The sequence below is a fragment of the Zophobas morio genome, unplaced genomic scaffold (genome assembly GCF_036711695.1).
Source record: "Zophobas morio isolate AGI-343-1 ecotype UQ-CSIRO unplaced genomic scaffold, CSIRO_AGI_Zmor_V1 ptg000005l, whole genome shotgun sequence".
Taxonomy (NCBI): Eukaryota; Metazoa; Arthropoda; class Insecta; order Coleoptera; family Tenebrionidae; genus Zophobas; species Zophobas morio.
The window spans coordinates 10,624,070-10,642,894 of NW_026972110.1; the positions used below are offsets into that span (position 1 = coordinate 10,624,070).

The following is an 18,825-nucleotide window of genomic DNA, read 5'->3' on the forward strand; positions in this document are numbered from 1 at the left end:
TTGTATGAAGCCTTTTCTCTTCCATATTGATTTTTTCCGTGTCCATCCATTGCATGTCTAGAACATTTCTGATTCCATGAAATAATCAATAGTCGTATCATTCTCGTTAGTCGACGGTTTCCACTAGAAAAGTCGCAGTTTGCAATCAAGAACTCAGCACGAAACATCTACTTGCGCTACCCCGCACGAATTCCCTCCATAAACACGACTCCCTTACCATGATCTACAGAAATGGACCCAAAAAGTGACGATGTAAAAATAGGGGGCATAAGCAAAGTGTCTTTACCTTTCTATGAGCCCCCAGCCAGAAAAACCAGTGCGGAAATCATCAACGAAGCCCGACTCGCCATTAGAGGTATTATTTTTTTTTTTAAAAGTTCCAAAATTTTTGCTAACTATATACGCATTTTTAGAATCCCAAATGGCGGAAAGCTCGTTTATTTCGACTCCTATTAAACCCCTACAAACCCAAAGACCTTTCACTCCACGGAACAAGGAAAGGCTACTTTTTGGAAAAAAGGCTAAATCGAACAGACCGCCTAGTTCGTTTAGGTAAGTTTTGAATCAGAGGTGTTTCTACGCTTAGATGCCGCAAATTAAAATATGTTCTGCGATCAATAAAACGAGTGCAAAGAAGTGTTTACTTTGATTCGCTTCGCTAGAAATACACGAAGGTCGCTGTTTTTCTTTCATTATGTCGACGAACGTGCAGATCGATTTTAACATCAATCAGATTTTTTTCCAAAAAGAAGCTTGCTCAAAGTGTTTTTTCATGTTTGCGGTGAAGGAAACTTTCCAGCGCATTTTTTCTGAGCAATCAACTTCGATGCAATGGTTTGAAAAAAAAAAACAAAAACAAAAATAAAGCTTGTGTGTAAATAATGCGTCGATATTTTGAGAAAAATTCACATTTGCCGGAATAGTCCACGTGTTACAAATTTTGTATATTTGAATTAAGCTCAAAATCAATACCTCATTTCCACATTTCTTGTGGATAACCTTGACTCCTTGCAGACCTTTAATCTGATCAGAATTATCGGCAACATCAATTTTCATTAGGCGTGTCACCGACTCGTTCCGCTTTAGCAAAATCTTGATCATAAAAAAAGTGAACAAACTCTTTCTCTGTTTATTGATTGCGGACACAAAACACTTTTTTTATTACCTCATAAAGGAAGTTCTTCAAGCTTTAATTAAAATTTATTGTACGGACCACAAATTAAATTCTCTGCATATAAACTAAACTACCATAAATACTTTTTCAAAATCAAATCCGCTATCCTCATTTCGCAATAAATAGATAAGTAGTCATCGTTGTCAACTAAAAAGAAACTACACAAACAAAATTTTTAACATTTTTTTCAAGATCAGGTCTATTTAAAGGACTCTCGTGAACTAGCTAAATTCAAACGTAACAAAATAGTTGGCAAGTTGTCACGCAACTTCGGAGGTTTATCCTTTGAATCAGAATGAAAAACTAGCTTTAGTTCTATAAATTCCAAATGCCAACATAAACAAGTACTAAAAACTTAGTACATCTCTCAAATATAGAAATATCGAGTGATTTTTTAAATTTCTACTCTAGTTGGGCATCAGCCGTTTCAGTTGCTATGCGGACGTATGCGTCATTGTCGTTCGTCTTTTAAAAACAAAATTCGCAAAAGGACACGACAGTTTTATATCATGTGTTAAAAAAAAAACAGGTCCGTGGCTGTCTCATTTTTAAAATATTTTTTAATGTATAATTGATTTCAAATCCATTCATATTCCATCGTTTTGAAAGGGTACGGCTACACAAAACTAAACACACCTTTGTCATCATTAAAGCATTATCCCGTGCAAATTGATTCCATTTAAAAACTCTGTACTACAGAACTTGGGATGTCATTGACATCTTAACTTACAATACAAACGCTAGCGAAAAATTTTCAACTTTACTTCTAAAATCTACACTAAAAGACGTTTTTCGTTTAGTTCTTTTTAATTAGATTTGTTGCACAGAATATAGACGATGCCGCAGTTCAAAGCCGATATTTATCAATGAAAATTTATTATTTAATATTTTCACATTTTTGCTGGGAATAAAAATATTAATTTGGATAAGCACAAAGTAACACTAATAAAACATTACTATATTTCTAAGATATTAGAAAAATTAAATGAACCTTTCTGAAATTATTCATAAAATAAATTAGTTTATTCTTTTTTCACTTCCCGAGCGTAAGCTAAAGAAGTCTTTCATAGTTTCTCGACGGTTCATAGCCCCTAAAATATTAAAAAATAGGTATTCCGTTTCCGTTTGTCAGACTTCTGTCGGTTTGAAACTACCGGACCGATTGTTATGAAATTTTAAATGTATGCTGTATGTTAGAAATATCATGTAATAGTAAAACGCTGACCAAAATTTGGCTAATAATCCCACCAACAATTTGATGACGTTATCTGTAACTTTTGCGTACTGTTTAAATTTTATAAACCAACATACTCTTGTACTTGTGATTGATGAATCTGCCTTTATTTTTGTCACAATTACACAATTACAAACATTTTTGCGCAATATTTGCCACGTGATTTAGGTAACGCACGCACACAAGCTGTGGTGGTTTAGTAGATACGACATTGAACTTCAGCTTTGCCCGCATGGGTTCGAATCCCATCATTGTCAATTTTTTTTTTATAAGAGACTGATTTGTTTAGGGTCAGGTGCAAGGGAAGTTCTGTCTAAATAATTTACACCAATTTTTTGAGACGTCTCATGAAGGGAGTTGTAAAAAGGCCAAAAAATCGGACGAAAGACAAACAGTACCTACGAAATGGATTTCTCAATAAAGACTTATTTAATACTTTTACAAGACGTTATATTGCCCCTGGTCAATAAGTTCCACAATGAAAGCTTTTGTGAATTTGTTACTTGCCAAGCGTAAGCTAAGGACATATAGTAATCGAGTCCATCGGCCGAATTGCCACTTTTATATTTTCTCAATGTGTCATAACCTCTAGAGTACGAAACAAATGGTCTCCCGTTTCCGTCCGTCCGTCCGTCCGTCTGTCTGTCTGTCTGTCTGCCTGGTGTCTGTATCCATTTTCATTAGACAAGTAAATTTGGCTAATCATCCCCACCATCAATGAAATGACGTCATCTCCAAAATTTATAATAAAAAGTTTTTTTAAATTTTACAAAATAAGATACGCCTGCACACGTGTTGTGTGAATCCGCATCGAATTTTCAGCCTCGACATCCAGAATTTTTGGAAAAAATTCAAAACTAAATAATATTTTGCAATATAACTTTGAAACTGCAAAACCGATTGCTCTGAAATCTTGTAAATATTTTAAGGTTATCGTAATCATGGTAAATCATTAAGAAAAATTTATTCGTTTAGCCCCTTCCAACAAACTGATGGTGTCATCTCAAAATTTTGCCGAATAAATCCAATCCAAAATTGTGATTTATCATTCCACTAAAAGATTTTAAATTTCTTATGCAGGGTGACTCATAAAAATGAATGAACGAGTCAATTTATTTTATTGATTAAATCGGGAACGGCTCACTCCGTTTTTCCGAAAATTGACGTTTCATGACCCCTAGAATACGAAAACGTAGATGTCAATTTTTGTACGTGTATTAGGAATATCGTGTAGATGGTAAAACTCTAACTAAAATTTGTCTGATAAAAATCGATGACGCCGTCTTACAATTTTGCCGAATAAGTGTAAAATATGCACAATGTTAATTCTAGAAATTACAGAAATTCTAAAATTCTGACCGAATTTGTGGAAAGATTCCAAATGTTGTGAAAGTCCCAAATCTTCTAACCCTTTCAAAGGTTTTAAGGCTTTCAAGGATGCCAAAAACTCTAAGAACTGCGAGGATTTCAAAAAACTTAAAAAAATCTAGAGAAGCCGGCAATTTAAAAATTCTAAAGGGATTTCAGGGATTTAAAAAATTCCGAAGATTCCACAGATTCTAAATATTTAAAAATTGGAAACATGATAGAAATCCTAGAGATCTAAAACTATTTAAAATTCTAGAGGTACTGAAGTATCTAAAAATAATGAAAATCTGAAAGCCCTAAAGATTATAGAAATGAATATAATTATGTTCTAGATTCTAGAGATTCTAAAGATTCCAAAGTTTCCGGTGGTTTAGAAGATTCAAAAAGTATAGCAGCTTTCACGGATTACGTACACTAGAAATTGCAAATTGTAAAGACACTTAAGATTCTAAATAAACTAAAGTTCTAATGTTCTAAATATAAAAAAGATCCAACAAAATCTTTAACATTTTAAAAAACCTGGGGGTACTAATAATCCTAGAAATTGCAGAAATTTTAGGCTTTATAAAACCCCTAGTAATTCCCAAAGTGTTCAAAATTTCTATAGATTGGAAAAACTCGAGTCTAAAGACAAGATTTTAAAGGCTCTGAGGGGTCAAAAGCTAAAATTCTGTTTCGAATACTTGAAAGATTCTAAAGGTTCTAGAGAAATTCCCAAAATCAAAGATTCTAAAACTTGTAAAAATCGCGTGAACTCTTAAAATTCTAAAGACTTTAAAGAAAACAACAAAAGACCTTAAAATCGTAAAGATCGGAAAAATGGTTTCTTTCATTTTTATATATCCTAAATGCACTGAACGAATCATTATCTTATTAATCTTGGAGTGTATAAAGATTCCAGAGATTCCAAAAATTCTAAAGATTTAGACTGGATCTGAAAAAGTTTATAAATAGTGGGAAATAGGTGGTAGACCTAGAAATCTTGAATCTATTGGAAAAGGTTGAATTTCAAGATGCTGGTATAACTAAAGCCTGATAATTTTAGAAATTTTGGAAAATGTGGAAATTGGGGTCATTTTGTGTACTTTGGAAAATCTGAAAAATTGGGCTAATCTGGAAAATCTGAACATTCTGGATATTTTAAAAATTTTGCAAATTACGAAGATTCCCAAAAATTAAAAAAAATTAAAAATATTAATAATCTCATAATTTCAAAAGTTTACAAAATCTTAAGATTGTAGGTAGATATTCTAAAAATTCCAGTTTCCAAATGTTTGAATTATTTAAAAGGTTTCAAACCTTTCAAAAATTCTAAAGACTCGACACATTCTAAAAATCTTGAAGTTTTCATACACTAGAATTTGCGAATTGTAAAGACACCAAAGATGCTAAATAAACTAAAGTTTTAGGTTCTAAATAGAAGAAACATCCAACAAAATCTTTAAAATTGTAAAGATCTTAGAAGTATTATGTTCCTAGAAATTATAAAAATTATGAACTTTATAAAATTTCTAGTAATTCTGAAGTATTCAAATTTCCAGATTGTTCAAACTCCAAGGACTCTGAAAACTCTAAGATTCTAAATACTCTAAGGACTCGAACATTGAAAAGGTTTTTAAAATTATGTTCCAAATATTTCAAAGATTCTATAATTTGTAAAAAACGCATGAACTTTTAAATGACAAAAATTTTAAAGATTCCAAAGGCTCTAAAATTCTAAAAAAACAAAAATCCTAAAAATCTAAAAATCCTAAAAATCTGGGGAATCCTACAAGTATTAGGGATCTTGAACACCCTAATTATTATCTGGAAAGTGTGAAAAATCTGGAAGACTTAGAAATCTTGAAAACTGAGGAAAACATTGAATTCTGGCATATCCGAAGACTGATGTTTTTATAACATTTAGAAAATGTGGAACTTCTGGAGATTTTAAAAATTTACTCAATTCTACAAATTCTTAAACATTTTACTGAATTTGTGAAAGTTCAAAATCTTCTCTAAATTTCAAAGATTTCGAGGATTCCAAGGGTGTCAAAACTCTAAGGAGTATATTAATACTAAATTGATATATGCGCCCTTGCTAAAATGTTAATGACGTTATCAAAAAATTATATGGAAAAACTGACTATAAAGATATAGATACGATGAAAAAAAAAAAAGAATTCTCACAGTTAAAGTTGATGATAATTTTTCGAAGTTGCATTTATTCGACTATACTTTAGAGGCTAGGAAAGTTCTGTTGAAATAACTTTCAATCAATTTTGTTTTTAAACAATTTGCTTCTAATATAAAATGTGCAAGTTTTGGGATACATCAAGGGTCCGGTCCCCCTCTTCACTCGTCGTGCTACAAAAGAAAGTCTTATTAAACTAGTAGGTATGTGTATAATAATATACTTAGCATTTTTTGTAAAAAAAAAATGTGTCAATCGATTCGACACTTATTATTAACTAGAGAGAATAAAACCTGACCTTTTTTGCGTAGGGACTTTTTTTGAATTTACATGATTATACGTCGTTTTTATGTTATTCACAATATTAATTAATATATTGGCATTTCAACAAATATTAATTCACTTTACCTTTTTCGTAATGTTCTCCACAACCCAAATAAGTATAAGTGTAATAAAAATTGGTAACTATGTGTACAACAACAACAAAAATAAAAGATATTCACCTATAGATATTACTCTAAAAGGAAAAGTATGCCACTGCCCCCATACAAAAAAAACACCAAAAAAACTATAGTACTTTTTCTTCCATTTTTTTTTCATTTAATTTCTGAAAACATCGTATCGATTAATTATACTTATACATTAAAAATGTCGTAAAAACCGTAAAGCATTTACCGAACAGATCTAGCTATTCTCTCCAAAAAATTGATGACGTATCATAGGTAATTTCGAAATATTAGCGAGAAAACGCAGACAAGTTGGCTTAGCACTAAACACAAAATACTCATATCGATAAACTGTTACAGGATAAGTCACTGGTTCGATTTTCTGCCAAGTCAAAGAATAGTGTGCTCAGGAATATAGTAATTTTATGATTTTGACTTTTCCAAGCCCCTCGTTTACGAACAAAGATCATCTTAAATTAATACGGCTAAAGATACGACGATCCTGCTTAGGAGAACCGCTGCATCCAAATACAGCAAGGAGCCGCTACCTAAGTTGGGATGGTGTCAAAAATGTTCATCTATTAAACCTGCAAGGGTAGGCAAGGAGTGAAAGCCAAAAAATCACTATATTCCTTGGCACACTATACCTTGCTTTTGGGTGTTTGTGTTTTTGTTTGTCCGTGAGATGTTGCAGAGTGGCGTTAGACGTTAGCTTCACCCCACACTGAGTGTTTGTGTTTTACACACAAAATTTTAATTACACTTTACTGATTTATCTCCAGAAAGCTGACAACCTAATCTCAAAACATTTAGTCTAAAATTATTTCGATAGAACTTCCGTCGCACCTGAAAAGTTGATTTTGTAAATTTTATCTTTTTATTTTAACGCCTGTATTGATATTAAAAAATTGGGTGGACTTATAAAATTATAAATCACACGTATAGACTCCTACTAATTTACATACTTTATATAGGATTTACGTGCATTAAAATTTTGGTGGGGATGATGGATAGACAAATTTTGATGAGCGTATTTTATTTTTATTGTACAAGCCATAAAACGTGCAACAAACATGAAATTTGGCATTCGCCATCAAATGAATCCTATTACAAAACTCGAAGCATATGAAGTTATTTATTTTATTAATTATGTCAGAAATGATTAATCTAACTACATATCTCTGAAATGTTGGTAATATAATAAAGTTATCATAGATACTATGTACACACTAAAATAAACATTTTTATTGCAAAATACGCCCCAAATTTTACAGATTTTATTCCTGAATTCTATTTTCATGGTTGAGATTATTTATACGCACAGGTTTTCATGTTCATGATTAGTGACATTTTAAATTGTGGAACTCTAGACATAATTAGATACAAATTTTAATACAATACAAGGACAACATTAACGATTTTATTTCTTTATAGCTTCTTTGCATTCAGCCCAACTTACGATTGAGTCGCACTCACCATTTAATTAACTTTATTATATACTCCTACTATAGTAATAATATGCGATAGCGATATGTAACTATAATTAAAGTGTTGACATATTGTGTTGTATAGAGTTCAGTGCTTATGCTATGTTTGAAGCCATGTTTAGTGTACGTGAGCTAGTCCATGAAAATTTTGTTTTTACATTTCCTTAGTAAAAAATCAGCGAGGTTGGAATGGCATTTCCATTCGGGATTTCTCATTTAACTGTTTATACGTCGTAAGAATAAACTTGAACAATTACAGTAAAAATTATTATGGTGACCTTAACGTCTACGTTCCAGCCTACGGTACCTTCAAAATGAAGCCGAAATTCCAACAAACATACACGATTCCAACATGATCCTCAGTCCTCAAATGCTAACCTCAACGGCAAAAATCAACTCGGGAACAAATACAATTCCTAAATCAGGTATAGTAAAGCAGCGTTCAAATTCCCTGTCGGAAATCACCGACAACAAAATCTTCAACATCGGTATCAAAGAAGTGTGTTTAAACAAAGTCAAGTTGCCTTCATTAGACCACTTAAAACCTCTACAAAAAAGGAAACTTTTCAAAAATACCACATCACTGGATAATCGTAAGTGTGTTTTCGTTCTCTTAGTACCCGCATTTAACACCATTTTTACCAGTTCCCGAGGAACAGGAAGAATTAAAGAACACCGAACCACGAAAAGCCTTCAGTTCTCCGCAAGAACGCACAGATTTCAACGAAAATCTCGATTCACCTTTCGGTCGGTCGTCAATCAAGCAAAAAAATTTATCTCAATGTCTTCTTTTGGGTCCACAAAATCTAAACAAAATATTTGATAACAAACACATTATTGAAAACTCTGAGACACTCTTTGTCCGGACAGGTTACTTTAATAGGGAACTAAGTCCGCAGCGTCGAAATAAAGTACAAAATTCAATTTTAGCTGCGGAAAGTAAGGAGAGAAGTGTTGAAGATGTTATTAACGACCTAAATTACGAAAGCGTCAAAATGGATAATGAGGATCGTGTTATCGAGTTACTGGAGGAGTTGTATGACCGCATGGAGACAGAAAATCTACTCAACACAAAAGTTAGCTCCAAGATGAAAATTCACATTTTGAAGGCGTTGTATAAGTATGTGGAGTCGCAAAATGAGAAACTGTTGCTGAACATCGCAAGGGTTATTTTGGGGGTAAGTAACGTACATATTTTTTGTAATGATAGGTATATTTCTTTTACTCCTACAGTTATGAATATAGAAAAAAATGTTACCGTAAAAATCATTAAAACAAATTCGTACTAAATAATAAATATAACATACATAAGGTTTACACCAGATTGTTTTTGTGCGCTAGAACTAAAACTGGTTTACTAAATTTTAGTTACATTCTAAAAAATTTCTGCCCAGCCTTGAATTAAAATGTTATGTCTTTTGACATAATTTACAACTTAATTTTAGTGTTCTGTTTTCTCTTATTTCTCCTCAAGTTTATCAAAAACAAAATGCATTTTTTAGCCATATGCATTTCAAAATTTTCTTTTTCTTCGTTTCCCTGACTCCTCTTCCTCTGATTCATTCATAAAAACATTGGTATTACTGTTGTTTTTCCATGGTTGCTAACTTTTCTGCTTCATTGTGTGTGTGGTGATTCCACTTTAATTTCCGAGTATTCTTTCTTCTTTTATCTCATTCTTTTTGTTCTCTTAGCCTGTGAAAATATTTTACTAAATTTTTTTTACTTATGTTGGCACCACACTTTTGTTTTCGAAATTCATCGCTGGTCTACTCTTATACAGGGTATCTCAACCATCTGACGATTATAAATTACGCATCCTCGCATTGAAAACATTGTTTTTACGTAAATCCAATAAAACGCATTTAAGGCTGCAGTTCAAAATTGTTCTCTATTATATACGGGTTGTTTCGAAGTTATGCACAATTTATGCCTTTTCGTACACGTAACATCTATGCGTTTGTTATAGTTAGATTTACAGTAATTAAAAAATGATATTAGGCACAAAGATTTTCTATGAGTAGTTTTCAACATATTTACATGTTTATAAGAAAAATAGTCACATTTTAAAATGTTTGACTCCGCCATATACCGTATGTTTCGAAAAAATTATATACATATACCTACGACGATCTGAATTAATCTTCGTCGTTCATTTTTTGTTTATGACATTCGATTTTTTCTTTTTTAAAGCAACGCTCTATATATTTTTTTAAAGAGTTTTTTTTTTTACATTCATTGAATTATCATGATACACCGGGTGTCTGGAAAATGACAGATTAACTCTTCAATATGTAATGTACGAGGGTTTCGGGAGTCCCAAAAAAAAATAATAAAAAAATTCTTTATGATGTAGATTACGAAAAAAACATAATTTTATAAAAGTAAAATTGGCAACACTGCACATAATGCGTGAATATAGTGTCCCCAGTTCTAATTCGGTGTTATGATGTGTAAAAGTTAACTTCAACAACAGATTAGTACGGCCAGTGATGACACAGTCATAAATAAAGATTTAACCATTATACTGTATAAATTAATGTCGTTACCATTATACAGTATAATGGTTAAATCCTTATTTATGTCTGTCCCATCGCAGGCAGTAGTAATCTATTGTTAAGGACGTTAACTTTTCCATAATGGGGTACTACCATAAAACCGAATTAGAACTCGGGAAATTATACCTCCGGCTTACTTTCTGAGTTCTTAGTAACGATGGTGACTGAAATCCACCTTTTTTATTTTTTAGGACAATAACCAAAACAACCAGTAGTCACTAATCGTTGTGGATTATTATTAATAAAACAAGCTGTTATTTTTCATTAATAAATAAACCAAAAAAAAATCATTTAACAAGACATTTATATTTTATAAACAAAAACAAAACCAACAAAAGAAAAATCCAGTAAAGCATAACCAACTAAATATTGGTGAAGATGTTCAAAATTGCTGCTTTGTGCATATAAGTAAGCTCGTAATGTTTCCAAATTTTGATCATTTTTTGTAAAAGTTAGTCATCAGTACTTGCTAAGATAAAAAATCTGATTTTGGCAAATGACATACTCTCTAAGAAAAGAGAGGGCGGGTAGGCGGGGCTAGTTTTCGATCATATGGTATTTACATTTTAAAATTCAATTTTTTATGCATGAAAAAAATAATTCTATAAAAATATTTTACTGCAAATATTAAATTATTCCTGTTCGAAAATGTTGCAGTATGATACATCAATGAAAAAAAAAAAATGTGGACAAGAATCTCTAAAAAATATATAGGGCGTTCTTTAAACGAAAATGAAAGTCGTTGACAAAAACAAATGAACGTTAAGCATTAATTTTTAAATCAGATCATATATTATTAAAAACGATTTAATTCGAGGTAGCATATAATGATGGACTCAAAAGAAATAAGACACCTACAGGCCAGGTTTTTTTTTTTTTTTTGAAACCCATCTTATTGAAATATACAGTCGTGGTCAGAAAATCTCGGAGGTCACTATCAAAATTTCGATGTAGTCTAGAGACCAGGTCAAGTCTGGTCTTTTTATGTTTTTTATTTTTCTTGCTTACAATTGTCTCTGTGGAATTGTTTTCAAGATTTTCAGGAAAATTGGGGTTGATTTGTTATCTTGTGTTAATTTTGCTTAGTTTTTGGATTTGTAGATTAATGGTTATAGCTGGGGAAAAGATTTATTTTAAGAATTATCGGTAAAGATTATTCTTGTTTGTTGTTTTAATTTTAATGATTTGTTTATTTTTTACTTTTAATTTTTGAGATTGATCACAATATTAATTTTAATTGTTAGATTAAATTAAAAGTTAATTATCAACCCGAGCATTTACTGGCTGGGATTTATTTATTATTTTATACCCTTTTAGTTTCTTTTCCTATGATGGTTTCTTTGTTTTTTTTTTGTAATGAATGTTTTGGATCTTTATTTTGTTATTTTTTTAATAATAATGTTAATAGGTTAATTATTTATTTATTTGTTAATTTTTTTTATTAAAATTCCTGTTTTTTGTTCATTTGTGACTTCCTAAGGCTCGTGTAGAAGCCCCTATTTTAGGTTCAATGTCCTTGACTGGGATTAAACTGAAGTTAGGGGGTTATGATGCTGATTTTTTTCTTTGACTGGTATAACGATTAATCTGTTTTTTTTTTTATTAGATTAAGATTGGTAGGGGCTTTTTGTGTATCTTACTATCACTTTGACGTACAAAGTTTAAAATATTTTTGACATCGTATCCAGTGTTAGCATGCCCGCAATGTTAAAAATGATAAACTTACTTAATAAGATTACAGTAACTTAACTTTGTGACAATGGAATGACACAAATTTTCTGACTGCGACTGTATTTTAATTTTACTGTATAAAAATTTCGAGCTTATACCCAAGTAAGCTTTCTTTTGATACCAAATTTGTTAAGGTTTATGGTAACAGTTTCTTTGCAGTTATCGCTAGGATAAACCCCCAAAAACTTACTATCAAAAGAAAGCTTATTAAAAATTTTAAAATGTTATAACCAGGCTTCAGTATCGCGGAAGTGATGCTCATTGCCGTCCGATCGCCAGCGCCTAGATGTTAAAATTGCTTTAAAAATTAAAAATGACTGTTCAACATCACAATTTTCGTGATGATTTTGATCAGATAAAACTTAAAGTGAATCAAACGCCACTGAGGTTGAGACTGCACAGTCGACCAGCCAAATTTATCGCCTGATGTCGGGCCGTCGTATTTAATATTTGTCTAATTGATCCCTCATCACTTCGGCTTTGCCTAACTCTGGTTATAACATAAGGAGTAACAGTTTATATATTTATAATTACTAAGCGACAATCTTAAGTGAATTCTATTAGAGTGCCTCGATTTTTTTAATAGTTTCAATCCGTCAGTCGTTGGGGCACCTGTAAATCCCTATATCTATTTTCTCTCATTTAACACTACAATTCAATAGACATATATTTATCTTCTTCAATTTGATTTTTTCGGATTTCGTCCCCACATTTTTTCTCTCTTTAACTCTCTACATTCTTTGTTACTTCTTTTTTCTGTATGTTACTATTGTCAATTTTTACATTTATTCATTTTCCTCGTGTGTACAATCAATCATATTCTACACATATTATGCGTCGTGGTCTGGTGTTCACATTTTGGGTATTTTTTGCTTTCCTTCATCTTATCCTTTTCATATCAGTAATCGATAAATGAAAATATCTGAGAAGTGATTTGCAGCTAACTTTCCTCGCCAATATTTTCTTTGAAAACACTTTACTTATTTCATTGCATTTAGTGTCATACGAGCAGCGAAACGCCATTAAACTAAACATTTCTCATGATGGTGATGGCGCGGTTACCGCTACCGCTCGGGAAGTAGTAAGTGTCGGGCTTAGGAGGCAACTTTTCATCCAAAACTAAACCTTTCTCCTCTCTTTCTCTCGTAATTCTCTGCTCTAAAATCATTGTTTATTGTAGGAGTATGTTCACAGTGGTTACGTACCATAAAATTATCATTATAGTCCTGGCAAATAAAAGTGGCAGACCTAACTTCCAAGACCATAATAGAATTACCATAACGATATTAAGCACTGCCAAATAATGTTTATTACCCTTCAGTTTATGAATAAACATCTGAACAGGAGAAAAGAAAACAACAGAAGGGTAATAAACATTATTTAATAGAAGTTCCTACTTTTATGGTAGTCTCGCTGCGGCCCTAAAAGTTAGGTCCGCCACTTCTATTTATAGCAATTTATTTAAACCTATTTAGTTTTTATCACCATTTTAACATATATTAGTAATAATAAAAATACTATAACGCATATTTCAAAAAATCACATCTGACGGGTATGCGTATGCATTCTAGTTAGTATGTGTATTCTTAAAATGTCAAATTACAACGACGCATCACTGGAAACAAATGTTTCAAAACAAAGCTTACTCTGATTCAATTATTGTTATAGACGGTCCTAAATTTTGGACTATTTATTTTCAGTGGTGCTGTTATAGCGAACTTCATAAAGAATTAGACAGTACAAGTGTGTTTAATCCCAAAACAATGCTTCCATCCCATCTCATAAAATTTTATGACCTATAAACACAACAGGGACGGTTGCTATGATCAACATCACACACTACAGCCCTGCTTTTATTGTATTATATGTATACACTGTATACATCTTACCAAATATGGTTGTTTTATAACACAAAACGAAGGGAGTAAAGTAATTCAGTAAACCTCTACAGTTCTCTTGCACATATAAAATATAAAAAAAATATATATCCACCATACATAAAAAGTTTCATATTTTACTCATTTCACAATACAAAGTGGAATGTTTGGGAATCCACTGGTTTATAGTAATCTATTGCCAGAATGTGGTGAAATTTTCCATTAGCATTATTGATTGTTTTCGTCAATTTAGGAACTCACTTTATTAACACTGATTCTAACAATGTGGTAAAAGTCTAATCTATAAGTGACACTTAATAGTCAAGTGAATATTCAAATTCACACTTGGATAATTCTATTTTGACTCTTGGGAAAGCTTCAAAATTTTTAAATTGGCCTGAATCTTCACAGGAACTAGTATTGTAGTATTACACCTCAGCTTTGGATGTTAAATAATTAAATTTATTAAGATCATTAAAGATATGATGTAGAAGTACATAATTCGTGCTATTTGAACCAATGAAACGTCGACTCGTCAAAATTAACGAACTCTACTAATATGACAGTAAAACTGAAATAATTGTTCAAATGGTCATATATAATTTTAGTGTTTTTAGTGGAATCTACAAACTAGGGCAAACAAAATAGGAACTGCAGTTGAGCAGTGTAATTTGTTTTAAAATCACCAAAACTCGAGTTTCTACATACTCTTATATGCTATTTTTTGAAACGTATTATAATTAAATCCACTCACATAAAAAAGTACAATAATTATGCTTTTATAAGATTTATCTAATTTTAACTTACATAAAATACCCAAGTATTTCAGTCCGAAATGGGTAAATTTAGAAATATTGATCAAACTACAATATCGACCGAATTCGCATTTCAATAAATTTGAAACAATTCTTATCTTGTATAGGTACACGTTAAACGTTCCTTTTATTAACACCTGCACATCATTACAACGTAATTAAGTTTTACCTTAAAAACATGCTTACATAAGAATAATAATTGAACAGTTGGAAGGTCAACTATTTCGTTCTGTTTCTGTTCAGCACGAAACGCTATATATTACGTAGTGAAACAATATCGTCAAAAACTTTATTTCTGAAAACTTTTAAATAAGTAGAACAAAGATGCAAAGTAATGACAACAAAAAACACATTACCTAATTCCCTATTGACGATTACGACACTCGTTTTCGTCTCAATCTACAAATTTCATACTCACAAAAATGAACACTACCTACTCGATTTATCAGACCTTTAAAACAATGCCTTTCTCAATTTTATTTTTAGTCACAAAGAAAGTAAATTGTTTAACTTTTAGTTTTCAACAACATAATAACAAACCAGAAGATGACTGCTTTATTTAGCTGCAACTAAGATTTAAATTATTTTTCCAGCTGAAAGTAACAGGAAATAACCTGAGTGGAGTATGCAAACTAATTTTCAAAGTGTCGAAGAACGACAAAAACGACTACTTATTCTTCCAGAAAAATATATTAGGTAAGTAATTATTAAGACACAATTTGGAAATTTGCTTAAATATAAATTTTCAGAATTATTTTTGGATGCCTTGGGTCGTTCAAGCCCACTAGATGATGCCGAAGCCTGCGTATACGGCTATGGATCTGTGAAATTTTTAACAATGAACACAAAACTTTTAGATAAAATTTTATCCTTAGGAATTTTACAGTTGATGGTTTTGCACGTTAAAATAATAAATAACGCTGTAAGTCCTGCTACAATGTTATCCAGATAAAGAAAATATATTTTCTCTTTTAGAAAGCGGATAAAACATCAATGCCTGAACAAACAAATCATGCCTTGTTTCAACTAACTGGTGCCTTAAGAAATATTGTTTCAGAGGAAACTATTTATGAAACTTTTATCTCTTGTGGAGCTGTTCAGCAGTTATGTCAAACGATGAATTTGTTTTCTTCGGATTTAGATATCATAAGCAACATATCAAGAATTTTGAGGTGAGACTCACCATAAAATTACACAATTTATTCCACTGTCTCAAATTATAGTACCATATCTACAAACGACTGTTGTTGTGACAGTCTCGTGGAGTATAAGGACATTTATAAAGTCTTTATACACCTTTTTGAGAAATATCCTGGCAATGAAGAAATTATTGTCAGATTGGCGTACACTTTAGGAAATATAGTAGCAAAAATTGATAATACTCGGGTCAAAGTAAGTACACGAATTTCCAGCAAAATTGTATTCTTATGAAACAATTGTAGTTTTATCACGAAAAAAACTCCGTTAAAAGTCTTCTAAACCTATGGAAAATATATCTGGAAAGAACTCTGAAAATTTGTTCTTTAAAAAGCGACAACGATTCAATCGAAAATGGAAATCCTGAAGACGTAATGATTAAAGTAAAAACTATAGTGACTCTATTTTACAAAGTTCTACACGAGTTCTTTTAGGTAATCAGAGTCATTGCAAACATGGTAATTAACCCTGAGATAGGTAAAGCTGTCAACGAATCCTACGGATGCCTCTTAATAGACGAATTTTTAAAAGTTTTAATCAGCAACCCGTTCAAAAAGAACGAGGAATTAGTGATGTCCATTTTAAGCACCCTCAACAATTTATCTTATTATTACACGTCGGACATGGAACAGGACATTTTTCACATAAAACAAGTAGAAATCGTTGAAGGCATAACCGAATACTGTAAATCCCGCAATAAAGAATCAGTAATAGAATCCATGAGAATTTTGGGCAACTTGTCCCGGTCAAAAATAACACGGGACTATATCGCCAAATCTGAAGTATTTCCAGTGTTAGTCAACATTTTAGAAAAAGTAGACCTGACTCTACTCAAAACAACGATTGGAGTTTTTGTTAACTTAATGGCTGATAATAAGTCGCGAAATTTGTTCAAAAATCAAGGAGGAGTGTCCAAACTGATTGCGATTTTAACAAATTTCGCCCAAAACGACTGGTTATTGGGAATGTTGGTGTGTCAAGTCATCTGGAATTATTGCATTGAAACTGCAGATTTGTATGAACTTATTCCAGATGACGAAATTCAACAGTTGTTAGTCATTTTAGCCGACTATCTTGGTAAGTGTGATTCTGTGCGTCTTTAAATGAAAAATAACTGTTTTTGATAACAGATGAAGAAAAGTTATTTGGTATCACCGAAGGCTCAGAGGATGCTGAGATCTACGTTACTCAAGAATATCTAATTTGGGAAGAATTTGCAAGTGTTGCGACGAACTTACTTGAAAAGATTGAATACTTCTTAGATACTTTCGACCAAATACATATAGAGAACGAAACAGCGGTAACACAAAAAAAGGATTCGAGTACTAACCTCAGTTTTGCAGCTTGGTAGATTTAGAAATTTGACAACATATAAATATTTATCAATTTATACCCATCTTATTTATTAGAAAGGCTGATAGCAGTTTATAGACTTTTTTATTTATACAAAAATATATTTTATTGATTGTTTTTAAATATAATTGAACGTTATTAACTCTATAAATTTTGTAATAAAAAATAATGTTACTCTCATAACGTAGTAATTAAACAAATTCTTACTTAAAGTCTGCTGGCATTAAATCTATTATGTTGCGTATCCTCTCCAAAACTATTGTATTATCACACATGCATTCACTCTTCCCATACGGAGGTCCAATAATCAAGTGATCTTCTACTCGCAGTGTGTCCCCATCTTCCTTTACATCCAAAAACATATGCTTCAACCACTTTGTAAGTTTCAATTTTTTCTGTACAAAATCTTCCGGATTAACGTTATTTACATTGTCGCGAAGAAAATCTTCGTTTCTTGTGTCCGGAAATACATTGAATGACTTCATTGCATGAGACAGGATCAGTTCAAGACGATTTGTGGTCGTATTTATCAAAACTACTGTTTTGTAAACTGGATCCACTACATAAACAGTGCCGATGTGCGTTTGATTGTCCACAGTTTCCACTGAAACTGTTCGTCCTATCAAATTTTTCAAATATAGAATGTCACCATTTAAAATTGTTTCTGCCATGCTGCACAAAGTGGAAATTCCTTCGTTTTATCAAAACGAAATTCAAACTCATAAATGGATAAAAAATTTAAAATTTTAGGTTACGTTTTTGACAGGGTGTCAGGGTTACCTTTTTAGACAGAGCAGTAACTTGTTATTCTAAAAAGTGCTGGCAGTTGGCAGTTCTGACTAGTAATAATCAGGGTTGCCAATTTAGTAAATTTACCTCCAAATCTGGTGTTTGAATATCCTATTTACTGATTTTTTTTTCATGAATTTCAATAAACAAAATTCTTATGGGTTTCCTCTCTGTCAAATTCAAGCCTATTAGGTTTGTTTATCGGTTGCTACTGACACTGAATAAGTAAATGTTATACTTACCGTCCTAGAACCTTAATAATGTCACTTATGATTTGATAAGAATCACAGCACCATTTAATTGAAAGCTGAAGCTCCATAACAACCGGCATAGTCTACGTCGAAATTTGAAAAAAGTTTCATTTTTTTAACTTTTCTTTCATTTAAAATTCAATTTTGCAAGTGTTGAGAAAAACGTAGTAAGTCTTACAACACGTAGGTAAATCATTTTAACATCCTCGGACCTAACAAAACTCGGCCCAGCGCCTCGGCTTTGTATGTTAAAATGCACTTACATTTATAATAATCCTGTATAATACCCTTCTAGTAAGAACTTTTTAGCCAAGAATTCAACAATCGCCTCTTATCTGTATAACGCAAGTAAACAATTATACCCAGGTATTC

At 31.7% G+C, this 18,825-nt stretch overlaps 2 protein-coding genes across 4 annotated transcripts; one reads left to right on the forward strand and one right to left on the reverse strand.

The window, feature by feature from the left end:
- LOC135122700 (armadillo repeat-containing protein 2) lies at nt 1–17,521 on the forward strand. 3 transcript variants are annotated; one of them, XM_064047061.1, is made up of 12 exons: nt 2–355; nt 414–552; nt 8,180–8,475; nt 8,528–8,752; nt 8,813–9,060; nt 15,457–15,559; nt 15,613–15,785; nt 15,839–16,035; nt 16,087–16,255; nt 16,306–16,443; nt 16,495–17,137; nt 17,191–17,521. In XM_064047061.1, the coding sequence occupies exons 1-12, from the start codon at nt 232–234 to the stop codon at nt 17,409–17,411; spliced, it is 2,676 nt and encodes an 891-aa protein (XP_063903131.1). In that variant the 5' UTR covers nt 2–231; the 3' UTR covers nt 17,412–17,521. The 3 variants fall into 3 exon arrangements, with proteins under 3 accessions (XP_063903130.1, XP_063903131.1, XP_063903132.1); XM_064047060.1 differs by having other exon boundaries at nt 1–355; nt 8,528–9,060; XM_064047062.1 differs by lacking the exons at nt 2–355; nt 414–552 and adding an exon at nt 7,936–8,115 and having other exon boundaries at nt 8,528–9,060.
- Nucleotides 17,522–17,616: 95 nt separating this feature from the next.
- Nucleotides 17,617–18,084, reverse strand: LOC135145469 (uncharacterized). Its single transcript, XM_064077578.1, has one exon. It carries the CDS (start codon nt 18,082–18,084, stop codon nt 17,617–17,619), a length of 468 nt encoding a protein of 155 aa, XP_063933648.1.
- Between the last annotated feature and the right edge of the window lie 741 nt (nt 18,085–18,825).

Coding starts and splice junctions, on each gene's coding strand:
- LOC135122700 (XM_064047060.1), top strand. CDS start 232: ATGGACCCAAAAAGTGACGATGTAAAAATAGGGGGCATAAGCAAAGTG. Junction 15,786..15,838: donor TTAAAATAATAAATAACGCT/GTAAGTCCTGCT, acceptor TTTCTCTTTTAG/AAAGCGGATAAAACATCAAT. Junction 16,256..16,305: donor TTGATAATACTCGGGTCAAA/GTAAGTACACGA, acceptor AAACAATTGTAG/TTTTATCACGAAAAAAACTC.
- LOC135145469 (XM_064077578.1), bottom strand. CDS start 18,084: ATGGCAGAAACAATTTTAAATGGTGACATTCTATATTTGAAAAATTTG.